At 37.3% G+C, this 22,423-nt stretch overlaps 1 protein-coding gene across 6 annotated transcripts; it reads left to right on the plus strand.

Annotated features, from left to right (window-relative positions):
- The first annotated feature begins 1,579 nt into the window (after nt 1-1,579).
- NSUN7 (NOP2/Sun RNA methyltransferase family member 7) lies at nt 1,580-22,334 on the plus strand. 6 transcript variants are annotated; one of them, XM_054824087.1, is made up of 14 exons: nt 1,580-1,750; nt 6,536-6,821; nt 7,025-7,385; nt 7,771-7,829; nt 9,218-9,348; nt 10,534-10,686; nt 11,970-12,153; nt 12,516-12,726; nt 13,370-13,513; nt 14,068-14,169; nt 14,710-14,827; nt 18,085-18,202; nt 19,856-20,511; nt 21,635-22,334. In XM_054824087.1, the coding sequence occupies exons 3-13, from the start codon at nt 7,073-7,075 to the stop codon at nt 20,474-20,476; spliced, it is 2,154 nt and encodes a 717-aa protein (XP_054680062.1). In that variant the 5' UTR covers nt 1,580-1,750; nt 6,536-6,821; nt 7,025-7,072; the 3' UTR covers nt 20,477-20,511; nt 21,635-22,334. The 6 variants fall into 6 exon arrangements, with proteins under 6 accessions (XP_054680062.1, XP_054680064.1, XP_054680059.1 ...); XM_054824084.1 differs by lacking the exon at nt 1,580-1,750 and adding an exon at nt 4,944-5,249; XM_054824088.1 differs by lacking the exon at nt 1,580-1,750 and adding an exon at nt 4,944-5,168.
- The last annotated feature ends 89 nt before the right edge of the window (nt 22,335-22,423 follow it).

The raw sequence follows: 22,423 nt of genomic DNA on the forward strand, positions 1-22,423 counted from the left end.
AGTAAACAATAGAAATGCATTTACATAACCTATAAAACTGAAGAGGAATGTTTTATTAATACCCTGACTGCTGTGGTTTTACAAAAAAATCTTAATCATACTATTTGAAGACTTGGAAAGCTAAGGTCACGAGTATCGAAAATGTTAATTACTGCTGCAATGATGGCCATTTTACCTTGCTTCTGTGTGACTGGGAGCTGCGCTATACTTTGCTCCTTCTTCTCTGATAGCCTCTGGCTAGAAACTTGGGCTCTGTTTCCTCTGTCTCTTACTCTGACTATCCCTGAAGCAGCTCGCTTTCCTCCAGTTCTTTTCCAAGTCTCTACCCATCTTATTAATAATCCTGTTTTCTACCAGGGCATTTATTAGTGTCAAGCCAATTCCTGTTAGTTGTTCTGTGCTATTCTGAGTTGCAGTCATTGTTCTCCAAGCTGTAAAATAAATGGTCTGAAGAGTGAATGGGGAAAAATTATAACATTCCAGATCAAACCAAACTTGGTTTTTTCCTTATTACAAAGCATAATCCAAGATTTCTCGTAATTGTTATAAGAGAAAATTAAATAAAAGCACAGTTGTTGAGTAAAGAACATAACTGGACAACCCTTCTAGTGAACAGTTGATCATTCTGATGCTATTAGCAATTGTTGGACTCATTTGGCCATTAGCTTTAAAAAAAAAATAAATCCAGAAAAAATAAGTGTCAAAACTTGGTTTTTTGAATGAAGTCCTTACATTTTTGGGTGGATTTGCAAGTAGACTAGAAAAGCAAAGGAGGAAGATTTGTTTTATCACTTTTATTTGCTCAGACATTAGAGTCCAGGAAGTAGTTTGCCTATGGTTAAGTGGTATTTAAGGCTGAACTTACTATACTGCATCCAGATTAACTTCTAACTCTAACCAAAGCCTCTCTGCTCTAGAACTTACATTTCCACTTCTGAAGTAGGAGAGCTGACCCTAACCAGTATACCAATGAATATCTCAGAAATTTATGGCACATGTAACACTTAAATAAGAAGGAATGGCATAAAAGAAAAAAAGATCTCATATGTCTTTCACCACTATAGCTCCCTAAAGACTTTAAAAAGACATGGTACTTGTTAAATGATTTGAAATGTGAAACAAAGACAAAATATTACAGTCACTCTCAGTTTAGAACTACCAGATTTCCGAAAAATTCTGCAATAAAACTTATTCTCAGATTAACTGCAGTTACTCACAGAGCATTTGAAGGAGAGAAAACTGTGAAATCTTTGCTTGGTTACTAACTCCCAGTTACTATATAATAGATGTGTTTACACATTAATTTTGCAACTTGTGTTGGGTCAAATAAAAATGGCATCCTTTCTCATATATTTAGTGTGTCTGAAAGCACTATCAAAACAGAGCAACACAAAGCGTCAGGTGCCATAGCCACCAGGAACAACATGATGCTAAATACAGACATGCCCATTATACATGGCATCCTGGTAGATAATATTAACGACTTATTTACTTTAGGTAAATTATTTACCCATCTTTCATTATGAAGAACCTCACAAGCAAGTAAACTCAAGTTCCTGTGGATGAAATGAGTAATAACGTCTACAAGGTGCTAGACTTGGAGGAAATGAAACTTATATGAACTGATCTCCGAGGTTTTGATATATCTCGTCAGTACCTGCCACTTCATTTGAAAAATCAAATATTTGGTGTTTCTTCATTTCTTCGAGAAATTCAGTGTTTCAGATATCAGTACTGACAATATCAGCAGGTAAGAGGTTTGTGGGCACTAACTGGTTTGGCAGATTTGGGTCTTTTTGCCTTTGCATAATTTATTATACTTGGATTGTAGTTTCAAAATAAGAGGGATAAGAATGAATGTCCTTGCATGGAAGAATAACTGGTGAAAAGATAGGAAGGGAAGTCACTAGTGGAGTTCAGTAGTAGTTCATATTGGGATTTTTTTTGTCCAGCAACAACCTGGAAAGGGAGCAACGAGATGTGATAGTTTGCCCATATATGAAAGTATTCAGAGTAGTGAGGATGAGGGAAGGTGTTAGAAATAAGGTCAGAAAGACCTTGTGAGACTGAGTGAGTGGTCAATAAAATGACACATAAAAATCAGATAAATGACACACATAGGAAAAAAAAAAATCCTGCCTTCAAATATAGGCAGGTGAACTCTGAGCTGGAAGTTGCCACTCAGGAGCAAGATCTCCTTCCCATCACAGACAGTTCCATGAAAGTACCTACTCAGTGCGCTGTACCATCTTTAAGCCACCAAGTTCAGGTTTTACCATATCCAGTCCTTGAGTAGTACTATATATAGTTTAAACCACTAGCTTACATAAAAAAGCCTGATGGCTTCCTAATACTCATCTTGAATGAAACAAATTCATATGCCAAATTTGACATGATTTAGCCTAAGAAACACACTCAAGAATTACAACTTGTGCAGGACGGAAATGAGATTTAACCTTTTATTCTGACTCTTAATGTTCTACTCTAGCTTCCAGGACATGCTAAACTCCATGAAAAAAGAGCACGGAAGAAACAGAATAGTATTTCCTTTTTTGTCCCCTCTCCATGAATCAGTTGAAAGTATCCAGGCTAAAGAGTCTAACTTAAGATACGAAGGAGTTTTAAAGGGGATTTCAGTGAGAGGACAGTAGCTAAAAATGTCAGAGACAAAAAGGAGATGAGATGGTGGTGCTAATATATATATATATATTTTAAAAAAGACAAATAATTCATCAGAAGTAGCACTGCTCCAAACAGTTTTTATGCAGAGGTAACCAGGAGACCGAAGACTGCAATTTAAAAACATGTCTCTCTGCCTAAGCCAGCAAAGTAGTGCTTTACAATGTGGAGTTTAGATTACCAGAAAAAGAGAATTTTTAAATCCTCATAAGCATCTCCCCGGTGGCTCAGCCATGCCCTGCTTCATTATGACTGAAGTTGAAAATTTGTAATGATTTCACATAATCATTGGGCATTTGAATAGGAAAACTGCTCATCGTTCTTAAGTCTTTTTTCAAGTTTCTACTCATATAAATCTGAAGAAATTATTTTGACATTTAAACCATTCAGATACTGTGAATGATATGGTGTCTGAATTTAAAAGCATGCTTTTGATGCATTAGGCACACTCCAGTTTGTACTGGAAGTGCTTAATCCTTTATTTCTCATACAAGAAGAAATCCTATTGCCTTTAAAAGTGCAACTTGATTTTCATCACCTTCCTCTTCAAGCCAATCTGCCAGCTCTGAATTATCTTGTTACTTTCTGGTTCTCAGTGCCAAGACCCAAATATAACTTCAGGAAGAACCTGAATTCATAAAGCCTGGTAAGAAGGCGGCAATTTTTTTCTGATCTTCGGTAGCAAAATAATATTAATCTGAATAATATTCACCTGAAGGTGAAATAATACCTTCACTTTGAAGGTGAAAGAGTAGTACGCAGAAACAAAAATGACATTGGGCAGTAATTTCCAGTCAGGTCTTTTAAAAAGAGCTGCCTTATCTATTTGGGCAAAATGAAATAAACAGCACAAAAAATTCCTTTCCATATATACTGTATCTAATACAGTGTCCTATTGATCCACACAACCTATTAATCATGTATTCCTCCCCTTCATCAGGAAGGATTCAAGATTTGTTTGAACTACTATATGCAAAGTTCACCCAGCCTACTTGGCTTGCTTTGTAATTAATTGCTGCTGTCACAATTGCAGCAGCATTGCTGGAGCATGTAGCAGATCCAAACCAGAAAAGTGTCTTTGAACTATCAGCAAATTAAGGATTGTTTTTAAGTCTCCAAATTTTCTAGTCCTGATGCATGGATTGCATAGAGTTGCAGCCTGGTTTGATTAGATATCTCATAATATTGATACCAGAAATGGGTCTGGCTAATGTCCAAGTTTCAGCAGGGAAAACAAGCGTTGGCTTGTGTGTTTCAATGGAGCTTGCTCCCAAAGAACTCTGGGACATCCCAATTTGAAAAAATGTGGATGTGCTAAGATTTATACTGAGCTTTACTAAATGTACAATCAACCCAGACCAAAGCCTTGGTTACTTTGTTTTTGCGCTGTCCTACTGCAGAAGTGAGTCTGAATGTCCAACTGCCCCTTGTAAGAGCACTAGTACTTGTGGCAGGTGCTTGTGCGAGGTGCCAGGCAGGGTTGTGCTGGAGAAGTGACACACCGAAGGTCATCACAGATTTCAACTGAATCATGGGGGATTTTACCATTTTCTCTTATTAAGGAGAATTTAAAGGTTGCCTTTAACAGCACCGATGTAAGAGGAACAAAGTTTATGGGGAAAAAGTAGATTTCTGACAAGGTTACGGCTGATACGTAGGTTGATTAATGGAATAAATACCTTTTTTTTTTTTTTAAAATAAAAAGTCTGGAAAGAACTTAAAAGCCTGATCCAATTATGTGTTTCAATAAAAGCAGAGGCTGAGACAGTTAAAACATTACCAGCGCATGGTGCATGATAATAGCATCCTGCAAATTTCAACTGCAAATGAAAACCCAGCACCTTATCTGGGGCTATTCCTCTATTTTCCAGATTTCCAGTCCTCTAAGCGGTGCTTTTTTGATGCAGTGAGAATGTGAGTGTAGTAAGATTTGTTTTTTGGAGTGGCCATGGAGTCTACAAGAATTAATGCTGTTTGGGGAATTAAACAAGGTTGTTTAAAAAACAACACAAAACAAAGGTAGAAAGGGAACATGCCAGCAGCTCTTGCTCCGGAGGCCGGAATTTTCGCAAAGGTCCAGTCACGGCAGCCCCTGGGAAACACGTCTCTCACATACACACGTCCGTGCGTGCCGTTGCCGGGGTGGATCTTGGCATTTTCTTGCCGCATCTTAATTACTTGTGCGACTCTTGGAGAATCTATAGAGGGCAGGGCTCGGGCCGGCCCGCGGAGAGGCGCCCCGCTCGGCGTCCAGGCGCGACAAAAGGCGGCCACCGCCTCAGCCGGGCACCGCCTCACAGCGCCTCCTCGCACCGCGCCCTCGCGCCCGCCACGGCGCGAACCAATGCCCCCGGCCCGGAGGGGGGGCTGGTGGCGGGAGGCGCGGGCAGGCGAGGGAGCTGGGCAGGCGGACCCCCCCGCCGGAGCGCAGAGGGTGGTGGCGGCCCCTTCCCGAACCCAACGATCCCAGCCCCGGCGCGGCCCGGCAGGTGCGGCCTGTGGGCGGGGTGTCTGTCCCGCTAGGGCCGGGTCTCGGCTCGGCCGGGCTGGGGAGAGCAGCTGACTGCCGGGTAAGGGTTAACGGACCCCTGTGGTGTCCGGCTGCGGGCCGGCGGGGGGTCCTGCTCTCCTGCCTGGCACGGAGCGGGGGCGGTGTGGGTAACACCAGCTGCGGCAGCGGGGCGCCAGCGCTCGGGCTGCCCCGGCGCGGCCTGGGGAAGCCCTTCAGGTCCGTGACAGCGTAGAGCGGGCCGCTGGCGGGGCAGCCTCTCCCCGCAGCGCCTGGCGCCGCCATCCCCACAGGGAGAAGGAAAAAAAGGGGAAAAAGGACTCTTGAGTTAGTGCTGAGGGGCTTAGAAGTCGCCCCGCCTGCACCTGTATGGTTTTGGGGCGACTGGTTGGTTGGTTTTTAAGGCCTTGCAGCCCAATGTTTGAAGAAACACTTTGCATGTTTATACAAATGAGTATGGTTTTTTCTGTATGGTTGTTTGTACTGTGAGTTGATGCGGGCCGTTTCTCATAAATAAAACATAGCCTCGTTGGTGATGTCCTGACTTTCGCTGATCTTCCTTCCCTCCAGCTTAGTTAACTGAAGTTGGGGACAGTAGCAGCTTTGCAATCCGTTGGTGCTCTGTATCAGACAGTCACAGTTGATGTTAGAAAGCAGATAAGGTCTTGTATACACATAAAATTAGTAAGACGAAAGCTACAGTATATGGCTGTCCAGGATTTGCTGTTTGTTGGTGTATGAGGAACGATGTCCATGCTCACAGAGCCACTTTTCCTGAATTCCTGTTAAGGTGAATTAGTACTGGGTGGCCAGGCTGCCTGACATATACAGGCATGATATAATAAACATGATACAATGTTTATCTCTTTTCCTGAATTGTATCATGGTAGAGGCTACTGGAAAAGGTGATAACTGAAGAATAATCTTTCCCCTGTGACTAAATTTGTCTTGGCTTAGCCCTCTTTTGAACATTTAACCTGACTTCTAAGCCTCCAAGCATTGTCACAAATGCATGTTGTAGCAACCAGAGCAAGTAAGGTAAATCCAAGCACTGTGATGGATATACTTTAAGTAGGTTTTACGTGGAAATTAAGCATGTTTTTGGATTCAACTAACACTGGGGCCTTTCGTTTTTCTTGAAGCCCTATTCCATCTCTGGGGAAGGCAATTTTTATTTTATTGTTTATGTGAGATGTGTAGAAAACGTAGGAAATGCACATGGGCTTATGGAGAGTTGGATAATATTGTCAGAGACTGTCAGAATGGATTTCCTTCATTTAAAATTGTGCTGTTTAGGTAGTACATTAAATACATTAACTCTAGGTGATCTCTATTATCCATTTTTAGGAACAGATATGCAGTTTAGTGGACGAGCATGCGGAATTCACTGCAACTCATTTCAAGATGGCTCTTTGGAAGAGAGGATGGCTGCTTTGAAATTTCTGTAGTGTCTTTTTATTAAATGAGAATTCCTAGAAGGAGATACTATTCTGTCTGCAATAATAATGCTTCTTATTAGACACAGAGAATCAAATCTCTGCATATAGTCTGTTTAGGATAATTTATTGTAAAGCACTGACATCTTTGAAACAAGTAACCAGTCTTTGCATCTGCATTACTGAAAATATATAAGGTAAGAAAGCTATTATAATTATTTCTCTACTATAGGTAAGATGATAGACATATAGAAGTATAGATGATATACATATATATGTATTTGCAGGATTAGAGCCTCAAAAAGAAAATAAATTCTATTGAAAACCTGGAAATGAAGGGAAGAGTATATTCTAGTGAAAGAAAATTTCATAGTTCAATACAAACTTTATTTTTTTGCAGAGGCAGCAGAATTGTGACTTACGCTTATACAATCAGCAACTGGAAAAAATGCCAGGTTCTAAAAGTAACTTGGTGTCTTTACATGAGGATGTTATAAACGATACTTCAGACTTGAGTGAAATGAAAATTTCAGATGAAAAAGGATCTGTTGAAAAAAGAACAATGACTCTGATTGAGAAGAATGGCTATCACGACTCTGTATACATAAATGCAGCTAAAATTTTTCAAGGCATTCATACTGAAAAGTGTAAGGATAGAATATTGGTGCGGTATGGTGATGACTCAGTATCTCCCCTGCTGACTTTTAAAGATGAGTATTCCCAGCGTGTATCTTATGAACTGGCTTTCAATGCTCTAAAATGTAAGTACAAAACTTTTCCAAGAATTGCCAACAGAAATGATGCGGCAGAGAAAATATGTAAAACCAGAGTGTTTAGTTTCTGCCTGGCAGCAGAGAGCTGGGGAATTTTTTGTTAAACTACAGGTTACTACTGGAGTACTCGTATCCCTCAAATATTTAAATATATCTAAGTGTTGTTAGCATTTTGTGAAATCAAATATTTCAACTCTATACTTTTTCCTGTAAAGGAATTGTGTAGAGTTGTTACTGTTTGTGATATTGGATTTGCCTTTAATTTTCATGATGTTAAAACTTTCAGCTTTTTCTTTAGTGATTTATAAGTTTTTCTTTCATAGAATCTTGTAGATTTCATAGTGTAACTTGTCAATATTTTCTTTTTTTGCAGATCAAGATCTTCTTGAAGAAATATTGTTAGATAGTTGTTGTTATCCATGCCAGTCAATAGTAAGTGAATGTTTTTGTGAGGAAATAACTTTTTTGTTTTCTAAGTTGATGTAATTAGAATCTTTCCTGAGGATTCTGCAACATTCTTTACAACATTTGTTGTTTTGAATGATACAGTAGCCTGAGACTGAAATATTGCTGTCTTTTTTAGTTAGTAGTCTAAAGCATCAATCTCCAAGGTACTAGATTTGTTCTTTGTGAGATTCTTGTTGCACCTGACTGCTGGGAATCAAACCCTTCAAAGAAAGAAGGTAGGAGAGTGAACCATAAAGCTTACTGCAATACTTGCTCAGTGATGTTGTCCATGAGCCAGTCCATGTCTGTGTGCTTTCCTTCCTAGCTGTGTCCCCTTGTGAGTGGGGAGAATAGTTTTATTCCTTTCCTGTCCCTGGGAGTTGTAAAGCATGAGGTGAACCCCATTGAACAAAAAAATACATTGAACCTACGTTTCATTTCCTGGGCAAACTGTATTGTATACAAATATTGTACTTGTACTGGCAAAAATTGGTCCAGTTTACTCTCTCAACATGCTTTCCTGCTTTGACGTGAAAAGAAAATTTAGAGCTGGCAGAGCAATCTGCTATTCCTTCCAGTTTAGTTTTTGTTGCCCTTGACAATGACAAGATGAATTTGAACTGATGTTATTTGTGGAGATTGATGTGAGCAGGCAAATGATCTAACATTTGATTTTTGGCTTGTTTTTCTAAGGAAGTAAGACTTATGTGGTAGCATTTTGTGTTTGGTGGTATTTCCCTAGTAACTTGAGTTTTCTAGGTAATTTTACTCGTATTTGTGAGAAGGTAAGAATTTTTGAAGGCATAAGAACTGTAGGAATTTCATGAAAAGATGTAGACAAGAGTAACTGAAGTGCTGTTAATTACTGTCCCTAAGAAGGAGGTGCTCACTGTTTTAAACGTTTAGACATGGGAAGGAGATTTTACATATGTCCTAACTGCAGAATGGTTATTATAACCGAGTTTATCAGTTGTTATATACTGAAGAATCACACAAGACACAAGTTGATAGACAAGAAGGTTTTGTTAGCTTAGCTATTCAAGGAACTACTTTATGAGGAGAAAATAATTTCAGAGTTTAAATTCTGATAACATTAAAAATTGTTAAGATATAGTATATTATCTGTGTGTATGGAGAATGTTTTTAATTTTGATGAAGTAATTAACTTATTAACTCTTGTGTATTTGAGTTTTTAAAAAATTCTTCAGTGTTTTACTAACTCTCCATGAGGAATTACTTTAATATTCCTACGAATAAGCATTTCATTGGAGCTTTTAATGCCTCTTCCATGGGAGACTGCTGTTTGATACGGATCTTTTTGCAGAACTAAGGCATGCTTTCTGTCACTTTATCCCGTTGCTTTTCTGTTGCAGCCAGATGACTTAACCAGCTTGCTTGTTGTGATGCTTTATGACCTACAAGACCGAAAGTTTCAAGCACGAGAGATTTTTGATGAAGGGGAACCTGTAGCAGAAGTTCAGAAAATAGAGCATTATTTATACAGGTATACCTGTATGGAACTTTTTTTTATTGATATTTATTAGCAGAAATACAGATTTGTATAAGCAGTGCTTTTTTTTTTAATAATTGTCAATATTATAGATGTCTTTCAGCTTCAAATTTTGTGGGCTTTGTTTTTATTTTTAATGAGAACCTAGTTTGAAGGGAAACTTTCATATTCTTGTAGTTAAAGAAAATACAGCTAACAAACCATCTATATATTGTGGATTATTTTGCTAGAAAAAGGTATCTTATTTTGGAGTTGTTGAAACTTTTTTCATACAATTTTAGAAAAGAAATTAAATACTCAGTAAACATTCATAAATATGAGCATAATAAAGTCAAGAGGTCATGGAATGGAATAATACCCATTTATTTAGCAATACTGCTATTATGAAACTTTGTTAAATTATTATTTTAAGTAATTAGAACAAAAAAAAAATGTGTAACAAGCATTTTAAGTATTGTTCAAGGATTTATTTTGTCAGTCTGCTGATGAACTCAACAGGCATTTGTTGGACAAAATTGTCTTGCTGCTGGATTTAGAACAGCCCAAAAAGTTAATGAATATCATAAGTGCAAGGTATTCCTGGAGGACAGTAAGTAATATAACTTGACATCTGAAGTAGCTCAGCAGCAATTTTTATTTGTATAAAAATTTATATTTATCACATATCAAAATTTATGCATAAAGTGAGAAGAAAAGACTGGGAATATTTCCTCTGAGATTTTAACGTAATAATAATAAAACTGACTGCTGATTGCCATCATACTTGTGTTGTTTCTCTAGACATTTAGAGGTCAGTTTTCATCAAATGCTCATTCTGCACATATGTGTAGCTATATATTCAAACATACAAAAAAATCTGATGATTGTATTCCACAGATTGCAGTTCCAAAATATTTAGTGTTTTAGCTGAGAAAATTGCTGTATTTGAGTCATCTGTTATAATTCCAGTCCTGTGTGCATTTAAGTAAAACAGTGTTAGCTATGTACTACCTTCCATCTACTGTTGTCTGGCGTAGGAAATGTCCTATAACTGTGTATTTTCTTTAGCAGCTTGCAAAATGAGGCCACACCTTTGGTTTTGGTTTTTGAGCAAGATAGTATTGTAATACAAATATTGCATGTTAATGGCTGGTGTAAACATTTATAAAACTTACTCAACTTGTGATTATGGTTTTGTAGTTCTAGGACCAAATTGGCAGCTGCACTAGCAAGATGGCGCATCAAACATGATGCTCTTTCAATTGAATATGTTCTACCAGAAACCATACGGAAGCAGCAACAAAGGGCTTCTGCTTTACCTTTGTATGTTTGGATAAACACATTTAAAATCAGGTAAGGTCTTAAAGTCTAATCTAATACTGACATTTTTACATATGAAGTGATATAGTTTACTACAGACTTGGTTTTAGAATTTCCGGGTTATATTATGACTAGTATTTTAAGTGCCTTACGGTAAATTCTGCTTAGTCCAGCAACATTGCCTTATGTTTATTTTTAGTTTTTCTGTATTCCAGTAATGGTATTCATAAACTGCAACAAAGTTGTGAAACAGTTTTTCTTGCTATTGTCTTGCTTGTGTGGGTCTTTCACCAAATAAATGAGGAAATAAAGTTAGAAAAAAACTATATAGGTAAGTAAACTCTGTGATGAAAAATAGAGAAAGAGAAAACTTCTTAAAAGTGGGTGTATTACTGTAAGCCATAACATTGGCAAGATGTATTAAGACAGATACAATACTTAAAACTGGTGTTTATTCTGTAAGGATAGTGTAAACTTGAAATAAAAATACACTTTTAAAAAACTCCTTATATTCGTGGGCTACTAGATATGTAACACTGGTGTTCCCAGTTCTGTGCTGATATGTGAACCATAGCAGGTTGTCCTGTTACCTATTTTGTTAGACAGGTAGTCCATTTTACCGTGTTTTCAATTCTTTTTTCATACTCTTCTCTTGGACCAGTGTCGTGTGCTTAGGTTATATGCTCTTCAAGATAGAGAAGGTATCTTACTCTTAACACAGCAGCTTTCAGCTCAGTCTTAGTTTGACCTTACGTTTAATGTACCATATAAGCTTATGGTATTGTCTGAAACTGCATTTCAACAAACAAGTCTTGGTACAGTCTTACCTTTAAAGACTTTAAAGTCTTACCTTTAAATCTTTATGATATTTGAATTGCAAACCTCAGCATTTATGCCTTTATTAAATTTACACAAGGGTTATTTCAGATATCAGCCATTAAATTCATTGGCAAGCTGGGCTAAATTGAAAAGAATTAACTAAACTATTCCAGTGGTAAATTTGCTACAGCATCTCCTAAGCACATGGACATTCATGTTTTGATGCTTTGAATCATCCTCTGGAGACACATACCCCTTTCTTAATTTATTTTATCAGACTTACTAACTTAATTGTTTCAAAACAGAATTTATGTGCCTAAAATAGAGTGAATTCCCCTTTTGCATTAGGCAGTATTCTATTTTTTATATATCCACACACACACACATGCACATATATACATACACTAAAAAAACAAAAGGCAAAAATCATATAATCAATGTGAACTATACTGCTTAAGTAACTTGTATATTTAATAGTCAGAATTGTATGTTAACAGCCCTCAAGATGTTTTCAGAGATTTAAAGAAGAAGGGATTCACAAAAGTTGAAACCGTGTCAGACTTTGACCATTATACGTACTGTGTGGACCAACATTGCCATGATGTACTGGTTTTTCCTTCCTCTCTTAAAGAAGAACTGCTTAATTTAGATCTTTTTGCAGATTGCAAACTCTTACTGCAGGTGAGTTGATGTCACCCTTGAGTAGAATGCTTTGCATTAGAATGAGGTCATGTGCTGTGTGACTGTCCTGTTAGTCAGGCAGCAACATATGCTCGTTTTGGATATTTTTAATAATCAGAAGGTTAGAAACTGTTTCACTTGCTAAATTTAGCATGCAAATGTTAATGCTTATAATTGATAGCTACAATTAAATTACTAGAATGTTTTAAATTTAGTCTTAAAACTGTTGAAATAAACATCAAAAGTGGTCAAAAATGGTCAAAGAGGCAGTCTCACTTCTGAAAACGTGTGGAAAAGAAGGTTGGCATTTATAGCAAGCAAATGAGTTGGTCATACTTGATTTTTGTGTCATTATTTTCTAGGATAAGTCTCGCAGCCTTGCTGTACACTCTGCACAGGCGCTGTTGAATACAGGTGATGACATTATAGTGGCTCACGTAGGTTCCCATCTGACCATTGTCCATATGTCCGTGCTGACAAATCACAGCATGTCCAGGATTTTTGTTTGTGGTGTGAAATCTTCAGCAAAAGCAGCAGAACTGAGGAACTTGTTCAGTCACATGGGATGTAACGGTAGGCATTAAAACAGTTGGTATGCATAAAGTATTGTAATATAGATGTTTGTGATATCTATAAATATGACATAATTCTGTCAGCAGAATTCAGAGATCCCTTGTTTGAGGACTCAGGGAGGGCAGTAACAACTTATTTGTCGCAAGGTGAACTGACAGCTCCTCAGCTACAATGAAGCTAACCAAAGGTTGGAGATTAACCATGTCATAGATGCAGACTCCTGAAACATCAGGGTGAATTTTTCCATATAAGTAGTTACTGTATAGCAGTTGGTGTAGCTGGGAACTTCTGGGTCTATTTATTTGGTGTCTTGGCTGTTGCTTTCAGTCTGATTTTCAGCTGTTGAGAGTGTTAATCCAAAACCCATGCACTTGTCCAGTTTACCCAGAGGACACGATCAGAACAGAATGCAAGAAAAGATGCTGGAACCCCATTAGCAGTCTTTTCAGTGGAAGATGTTAAGGTGTAGCCAGTCCTTCAATCTGTTTGAAATCAGTGGGGCATACTTTGGAGGATCTGGGTCTAGCAGGCTCTAGCTCTATAGAAGTCTGTGTAACACCACTGTCTTGTCACTTTTGTCACATTAAAATTAGGCAGGCTTGCTTGCATGTAGAACTGTTGAGTTTTTCCCATTTTTTTCCAGATATTGAGTTGTTACATGAAGACTTTACTGAGATTGGACCAACAGACCCAAGACTTCAAAAAGCAAAAGTTATTTTGCTGCTACCACAATGCTCTGGGCTGGGTGTTGGCAATCCAATAGACTTCATTTTAAATGAACACAGAGGTAACTCTTGATACAATGCTTTCTAGTAGAAAAGGTATTCAAATATTATAGTCTGGACATCATGGCTGCTTCAGTAAATTGTATCATTTTATTAAAAAAAACCCTTTCCTTATTTTAACTACTATAAAACATACATATTAAATAATTTGCATAATTTTGTGTGTCTGCTTCCGGTCGATAGTATGAAGTTTGAGGGTTATTCAGGGGAGCAGAATGTATATATCCTTTCTTTTGAAGCAAAAAGACTAGAGGCAGAAAATTTATTTCATGATACCAATATGTGTATATAATTTTCCATCAATTACATTCCCTTATTGACTGTGTAAGTCTGTTCAATTTTCATTAATTAGAAGTAAATAAGAGGCAGTAGTAATTACAAGTAAAGAGGGAAAGAAGAATCATTTAGGCACTCCTTGGTACTGTAATTTGTAAAACCTACTTTCGCACTGCACTAGTAATAACCAGGACTGTTACCAAAGCATTTTCTGCAAACAACTGAATTTTAAGACACTAATACCAGTTGCAATAATAAATTTACAACTCTTTGCATTTAGACGCAGGATTGCTTAGAGACCTTTTTCAAGGATCTGTGTCTGAGGATAAACTCTGCATTCTTGCTGAGAGGCAGCTTAATGAGTTGATGCATGCAATGACATGTAAGTGTGCTAGCTCTCCAGTTTCTGGGAGGACCTTGTACGATCAATTCCATTGTACTATCACCAGTTTTTATATAGCTGAAAATACACTGGTTACTTTATTAGTTAACAGGAAGTGTGTAACCAAAACCCCTAAATAATGATCTTCTGAAGTTTGAAGGTGTTTCTGTGTCCTAGTAATCACCAGCCACTAATACGATAATCTTCAACATTGTGCAGAGAACTGCCTTCCTGGCTTAGTTCATACTCTGCTTTGGAAAAAATTGTGAATGAGGTCTGACCCCATGCTGCCACTGCCTTCCCCCTCCTTTGGTAGCTCTGCAAAATGCAGCTCTGGATTTGTGCTGAAATCTGCAAATATTTGAAAAGGTTTTAATTATTAAAAACCACTAGAGATTGAATACTAATGTGCGCAGGAGGATGTATTTTATTGGTAAAAGTGACATCCCAGCATAATTTTTATGATGCTTTCAGTTGTTAATGAAACCACTGTGTGTATGAAGAATTTGAACAGTGGAAAAACATTTGTTTCTTTTGTAGTTGGCAAAGTACAAGCTATTGTTTACTGCACTTCTTCAGTTTACCCTGAAGAAAATGAACTAGTAGTGAAAAAAGCACTGGAAGCTGGAGTGGAAGGAAATAAACTTCAACCATATAGGTATGGGATGAGTAGTTTAGTCTGTGGAAAAATTATAACTTTAAGCAGTAGTGTAATTCTTATCCTAGACTGATCTGTGTCTTGCATTAGATTAACATTTTAAATAGGTTTTTTGCTGCCTCTCAGTACTCTCATAACATCAAAAGGAAGGGAATAAACAGCATCCTCTTGACTTTTTAATCTAATTTTCTTGTTCCCATCTGAAATTGAGATGGGAGGAAAGCATTGCTGGTTGGAAATAACATTGTGGTGAGCTCCTGATAGAGCGCTTTCATCCTATCAGTATGCAGAGAATGAAGCTAATGTAAGGTAAAATGGAGACTAGAAGTCAGGGAACTTGCTAGCAGTTCCGCTTCTGACCTAGAATGATCAGTTCCAAAGGAAAAAGAAACCAAGTCTTAAAATATGAGAATAATATAGAAGACTAAGAACCTCTGCTTTAAGACTGCTTGTCCCTGTATTCAGTTCAATGACTTTTTGAGGGGGACAGGTTACAGTAGGAGAACACTCTGTGCAATCATAACAGGTACAAATACATATGAAAAAAGGATGTGTTTGTGTATACTTTGTACAACCTGTCAGCTGGAGCAAGTGTTAAAGACTGATGGGTACTTTCTGGATTTTCCTTTTGGTCACAGTAGATAAAGGCAAACAGTTGGCACTTGCGTGCACATGAATATAATAGTTGATTACAGGTTAAAAGGGTTTGTTGCCAAGAGCACAGGAGAGTAATACTGTATTTTTAGATTTATATTATCTTATGTGATGGTAATGACTTGGCCATTGTGGGGAAAGGTACTGGGTTCGAGATATCATTCAGTGTATTTAAATTTTGCATGATTAAAATGGTAAATGTTAACTGTGGCCAGTCCAAAGTATTTTAAAAAGAGGTATGTTACACATAATGTTAAGATACAGTACAGCAAAAATGCATCTTTCCTGCAAATCACTGAGAGAAAAGAGCAGCCTGCTTAAAATTTGACGCTAAATGGGATGAAATCAGGGTATGTCTTGCCAATGATGTTCTGCTAGCCCAAAAGTGTTTATGGACTCTTGCTGCAAACTGTGTTTTCCCTTGGGATTGCAATTTTGTGAAGTCTGTCATGTGTTGACCTCCATGCGCCTGTTACTCTATGGGGAGAACTAGGGGGACCTTGGAACATAATGGTCTCTGAATTACTTGAACACAAATAATACCTAAATTCATTTTATATATATATATATAAAATATATTAAAAAAAAAACCTCTAGAATTTATATGTAAAAAAAATCTGAGCTTTAATTGATAAATTTGAAAAAAAAAAAAAACAAACTCTTGTCTAAAACACTCCTCCTCCCCACAAAGCCAACCCAAAATCTATTCAGTGTTCCGCAGAAACACTGTGAAACTTCTAATACTACCAAATTATACTTTTACTTTCAAATACAAGGCAATCTCAGATGGTAAGAAAGGGAGAATAAAATTACATTAGGATTTTTGCAGACCTGAGCAAATTTGTGACTGAAGACTGATTGAACTTCATAAATGACAATTCCAGAATTGGTTCCTCCTTCACTGTCATGCATTATCTGGGGTGTTTTCATGCCTCATTCTTGCTACAATAAAGCTGCTGGTAACCAGCATAAACAGAGCAATAATAGAACACCATAAATAAAATATATAGTGTGATTACGCTTGTCTTGAGGTGAAAGCTCAAGCTATTTAAGATGCATGTATTACAACAGTTCCTTATTCTTTTTCTGTAAATTAATTAGGTAACTTATTTGACTAATAGAATGCAGGAGAGTATGAAAAACGCTTGCAGAATTACTGGCCCCTGGTGTTCACAGTAGTGGCCTTGAGAGGCAAGTTATACTAATAAAACATCCTGTGTGATCAGAGATCTACTTAATTTCCTTTTCCAAGAAAATTGAGGGCTTTCAGGAAACTTAACAGAAGTTGTGCTTATGTATATTGTATCTCTTGGAATTACTCTGCAGTGCTGGAGTGGTGCTGAACAAAATAAAACTGTGCTGGAGTTTGGGGTCACACAGCTGGTCTTAGGGCTTTGACATTGTAAAGGTGCTTTCAAACATGTACCCACTAAGCTGAGCAAAAGATTTTATAGCAAAGACTTTCTTATGTAAGGGTATGCATGGCGAACAGGTGTGTATAGAGGAGACACTAAACCATTCATGCATCAAATTTGAGTTAATTTCTGCATCAGTTTTTCAGGGCCAGACTGTTAAAGGGATTCCTGATAACAGTAATATGTACGCATCCATCAAAGTAAAGGTTGTCACTTTTTTTGCATTGAATGAGGAGATCTAGAAGCAAAGGTTTCCTATGTGTCACAGTAATGCAAGGAGGATGTGAGCCTTGTAGTCTGGTTTACCAAGTTCTGAGGGACATATAAAAAAAATTCAGATTACAGTGAAAACTTGGGAACAGTTTTGCTGAGTTCCCATGAGGAATGGACTAGGCAGCCAAATTAGGATATTGCTTATAAATATAGAATGCATTTCTCTCTATCCATCTTTGAACAAAGCTCTGTCTTAAGAGGATCAGTGAGCATCGAGGAGGGGCTGTATCTTACAGTCCTCAACAATGTGAAGAGGAGGGGGTAAAAAATGCGTAAGGACATTTTGACAGCATTTTTTTTGTACTGAAATGGCTTAGTACAAGTTCAACAGCCTTATGAGCCAAGTCCTTGAGGCCTGTTTCTAACGGCTAGGGATGACTGGAACACAGGGCTAGTTCTTCCTGCCTCGCTGATGTGTTGCAAAACTATACATTTGAAAAACAGCACTCAATTATTATAAATAGGTGAATTTTTTTAACCTAAGATTTTTAGCTTAGATACATGCTCATAATAAATATCTACTTCATAACTCAAAGGCAACACCTCTACAGTTTCTGTGTACCATTCAGTGTTTTCAGAGTGGTCCACTATTGCGTGGACAACTTGATAATCCAGTAATTGCAGACCTGAGAAAGAATGTAGTTGTTAATTGTGTTCATATGTATTTATTATCTGGTGGTTAATATACTTAATTATTGGAAAAAAATAAATAGGAATTATTGGGAAAAAATGGAAAAAGCAGAATTAATTCTAAAAAGCTGAATTCTCATGCCTTGAATTGCATTTTTTAAAAACAAAGATAACACTCTATAAGACTGTCATTAAAAGACATAATTTTCAAATTATTTTTAATATATCCTTGTTTATTTCCTTTTATATCCTTAAATATTTTTTCCTGGTCTTCTGTTTTTACAGGCTTATTCCTCCTGTTTTTTCGACTTGCTCCAATTCAAAGGCTCCCACTGAAATTTTTTTCAAAATGGAGCCATCGGAAATTTCCAGTGGCTGTTTTCTAGCTATTCTAGCTAGAGAGGTAAGCTAAGAAGAGTACAATTTAAAAACACTTTACAGAAAAAGAATGTTGCCATTTTCCACAAAAAAATATATGAAATGGAACACTTCAAAAAAAAAAATCTTGGCTGTTGTTTAGTTGTTTTAAGAACAAAGAATAGGTGAGCAGTTGAAATGTGCAACTCCTAGAGTTCTGTGCTGAGCATAGTTTTCCAACATGTGCCTTTTCTTCTGGAGCTGTTGGTGATCAGAGTGGTTTCTTGATCTAAGTCAGTGCTAGGAACATCTAGAGGAAATGCACTGTTGCCGTCACACCTTGGAATGAAATACACAGCTTGGTTAGACTCAGGATAAATGGTATCTACTAAAGTTTTTATGTCTGTATGTGTCACCAAGATTTGCCAGTATCCAAGCAGAGTCACCCATAGGGATTAAGATTTCATTATAATTTGAATAAAATAGGTATGAATATGTTTCCTGCCAAAACCAAGGCATATACAAATCTGGCTTGAAAGGCTTTTGCTGAGTAAGAGGAAAAGTCTTGGCATGATTCCTTAAGGGGCTAGCTTGCATCTCAGAGCATCAACATTTTCCTCTTGTGTCTAGGAAAAGCAGGACTTTTTTCACCAAAAGAGGAAAGGGGGAGCTAATTAGAATTTCATTGAAAATTAAAGATCTGAGATCTTATTTGGTTATTTGTACCACTTTCTGACATACTGCAGTTGCAGTGCTTGCAAGAAGCTTGTGTCTTGGGGGAATTAGAAAAAAAGATTTTATTGGAGTAAGAGAATCACAAATGAAAAGCTTTTCGAGTTCTCTATTATGGACCTCTTTCTTTTCAATGTAAAATATTTTTAACCTGGCTCCCTGAGCTAGTAAGTTTTAGTTAATCATGCTGTGTACATCTGTCTATCATATTGTCTCCCTCCAGAAAAAAAACCTAAAACAACAAAAAACCAAAACCAACCCCTTTTGTTTCAGGTAGTTGATTTGAATAATTTTTAAGTCAAATTCTAATGCACAGAAGCAATTGCGCCTATGGCCAATTTTTACATCATCCTAGAAATTAACATTTTCTGCAAGGCAGAATGTGTACTTATAATTTAAACTGAAATTTTCTGGTTTACAGAAACGTTCTTCTTGGCTAGTTGTAAATAGTTTCTTCCTCATTGCTTCTCTTTACCTATTTGGATGTTGACCTGGTTCCTAGTCAATCTAGTGTGAGAGTTCCTTGCTTATGTATTATGAGCAAGGATTTTCATCATCATGAAAATTATTCATGTTATTGATAATATTTCTGTATTTTAGTAACATATATCTATACATATATAAATGTGTATCAGAATTAATCTGCATGTTATTATAGACATGTTACATAGCAAATCAGTGTGAGAGATACGTAGTACAAAGTCCAGAATTCAGTTTCCCCTCTTCAGGCCCATAGAGGGCGAAGTCTCTAAAGAGCAAATGCTCGGATACCTCTTTACACAACAGTCATGTTCTCTATTTCTTGAATAAATAGTTTGGTTATCATTTATCACGTGTGGCTTAAGTCTTTCTGCTAGATTCTGTCATAGTTTTCTCATGGAGTGAATTCTGAGGAATCTGGGATTAAAATAGTTTTCAGCTCTGTGTTGTGGCTTTGATTTATTGTTGTTTCCTTTGGAATTTTCAGGAAGATTCTTCTGAAAATGTGTCTGTTAAAGACATTTTGGCTCGTGCTGCAGCAAAAGGACTACTAGGTGGCATTGTTAGAGAAAAATCAAAGGAAGAAGAGAAAAAGCGACCAAAAGTAACACAGCGTAGAAGTAGTATTACTGGTAGAGGTATAGAGCTGAAGATTGCAGAGTTCCTTCGCCATCAAACTGTATCTAATATTAAGGCTGAAGTTTCTGTGCCTAAAGCAGTCAGTAACATACAACAAAAGAACGTGAAAAAAACACACACCTATGCTCAGCAGAAGAAATCTCTCAACCCGGTTTCAGACACAGCTCTGCCCAGTGTGCTGAAGCACACGTCTCACTTATCACCTATGGGCAAGGCGTACGACAGACAGACGCATGCTAGAAAGGCACGTGCAGAACGTAAGAGGGTTGTATTGAAGCCTGTGGAAATTGTTTTCCCTCCAGTGATTACATCATATGCAAGTCCGCAAGGAAACAAACCCAGGACATCAACTCATCATCGCTTTCACGGCTGGACTGGCGCAAAGGGTTCGAGTGGCAGGATACTTCCTCCACCACAGTCTAAAGCGCTCAAGCCAACTGTGCTTGGCTGTCCTCGACCGTGGCTGTAAGAATCTTCAAACTTTGCCCTTCCTTTATAGAAAAGGTAAAGATTCCTGTATATATTCATTCATACTGTTAGATTACAGTATATCTTTATGCAGGATAATCTTGCTGTGGGAAAGAGATATTTATGGGATATAGGCATAGAAATATCCATGTTAAATAGTAATTTTAAACTGGTAATCACACTTTAAAGTGAGTGCAGCCCAGCTGCATAAGGCTGATAGATTTCTGTGCCCCCCTCCCCATGACCTGTGTAGATCTGTAGGAATCCTCAATTTCAAACTGATTTTTTTTAAAGTGAGACTGCATTTTGTAAGTGGCTATTTTTCTTTACAAGATACCGTGTTTGTGAGTTACCATCTAGACTATGACACATGGAAAGTAAGCCTCGCGCAGTAAGCCAGTTAGTTCACCTTCATTTCTAAAACTAATTGTGAACTTTTGTACAGGCAGCTGGCCAAGTACGCTAACCCCCATGCATAGGCTTTCTAGTACCTACTCCCTTGGTTTCTACTCAGAATACTAATAATGAAAATGAGATAGAATTTTCTCAGGCTAAAAATACTGAATTGTCATCATAATGTCATGTCAGACTATGTCATGGCTCATAACTGTTTTCACCAAGTTTAATGCAAGCAGTTCTTAGTTGAAAAGAGCCAGTGCTGTCAAAGTAAGTTATTTTTATAAATGCTAGCGCTAGTCAGCTGAATAATGACTGAACACAAAGTAATTTGTCTGTCTTTGGAAATAGCTGTGGGCTTCTAACCTGCTCCCTCTTGCTAGCGAATATAAAATAATTGTTAAATATCTACAATTGTCTTACAATCTGAGCAGAGGATAAAAGGGACACATAGAGATACTTTTAACAAGAATCTGATTTAATACTAAATATGAACGGTATAAATAAGGAAAACAGCAAACAATGGAATGACTGTAAGAGGAACCTCAAGAATTGTAAATTGCATTTATTCAGGTTATACTATTGCTGAAATGAAACAAAGAGCATAGCAATAGAGAAGTTTTCCTCTAGGCAAGCATTTAAGATACTTCGCAAGAGTGTTGCCAATATCGTATGGAATCTTAACCTGTTTGAACTATAACTGAGCCTGGATTTAGACTCATCCAGAGAAAACATTAAAACAATCTCCGTTTTTTTTCCTCAGTCACACCAGTCAATGGAGCTGGATCAGCACTACCTTTAGAAGACAGGATGTGAATGATACTCACAAGCTGGTTCATCACATAAGTATCATTGCTTCACTGAATCGGTGAAAATTTCTTTTAGCATTTTAATCTGAGCCAGCTGTCCTATTCAAAGGCATCGCTCACCTGCTGCATATCCCTGTGAGTAACCCTTGCTCTGTACCTGTTCCAATAAAAGGATGACCTCTGCTCTTGTTTCTGAACAAACTTGGAAGGACAGATCTAGACCTGTACACATGCAATGTATAGAACTGAAAGGAATGAATCACTATTTTATTTCAAAACCATCTTGGAAGAGGAGAAGATTCTACATGTTACATAAAAAGAATGGAGAGTAAGGAGATTTCGGGGTTTTTTTCCAATATGGTTGTTAAATGCTTAAAATAAACTTAAGACGATTCTGCAGTTAGAGAACTAAACTATTTTTTAAAAATCAAAATCTGTACAATTCATTATTAAATATAATTAAAATTACTTGTAAAAGAACATACATGTGTCTGATGACAGAATTTCTGGACTACTTACGTAATATGCATCATGATGTCCCACAATTGGCCTCATCTTGCTTTCAGGAGTTGGCATCTTTGAAATGTTACGAAGGCTAAACTGTTAGAATCTTGATGTCTTACCAAGAAATATTAAAGAGCTGGTAGTGAAGAGTTTGATTCTGCAGGTGAGCAGCTTTACTTTGTAAGCACTGAACATCACATGGTGGCAACATCTGTGACCAACTTCAGGTGGCTTGTAGG

Source organism: Grus americana, chromosome 4, assembly GCF_028858705.1.
Source record: "Grus americana isolate bGruAme1 chromosome 4, bGruAme1.mat, whole genome shotgun sequence".
Lineage (NCBI taxonomy): Eukaryota > Metazoa > Chordata > Aves > Gruiformes > Gruidae > Grus > Grus americana.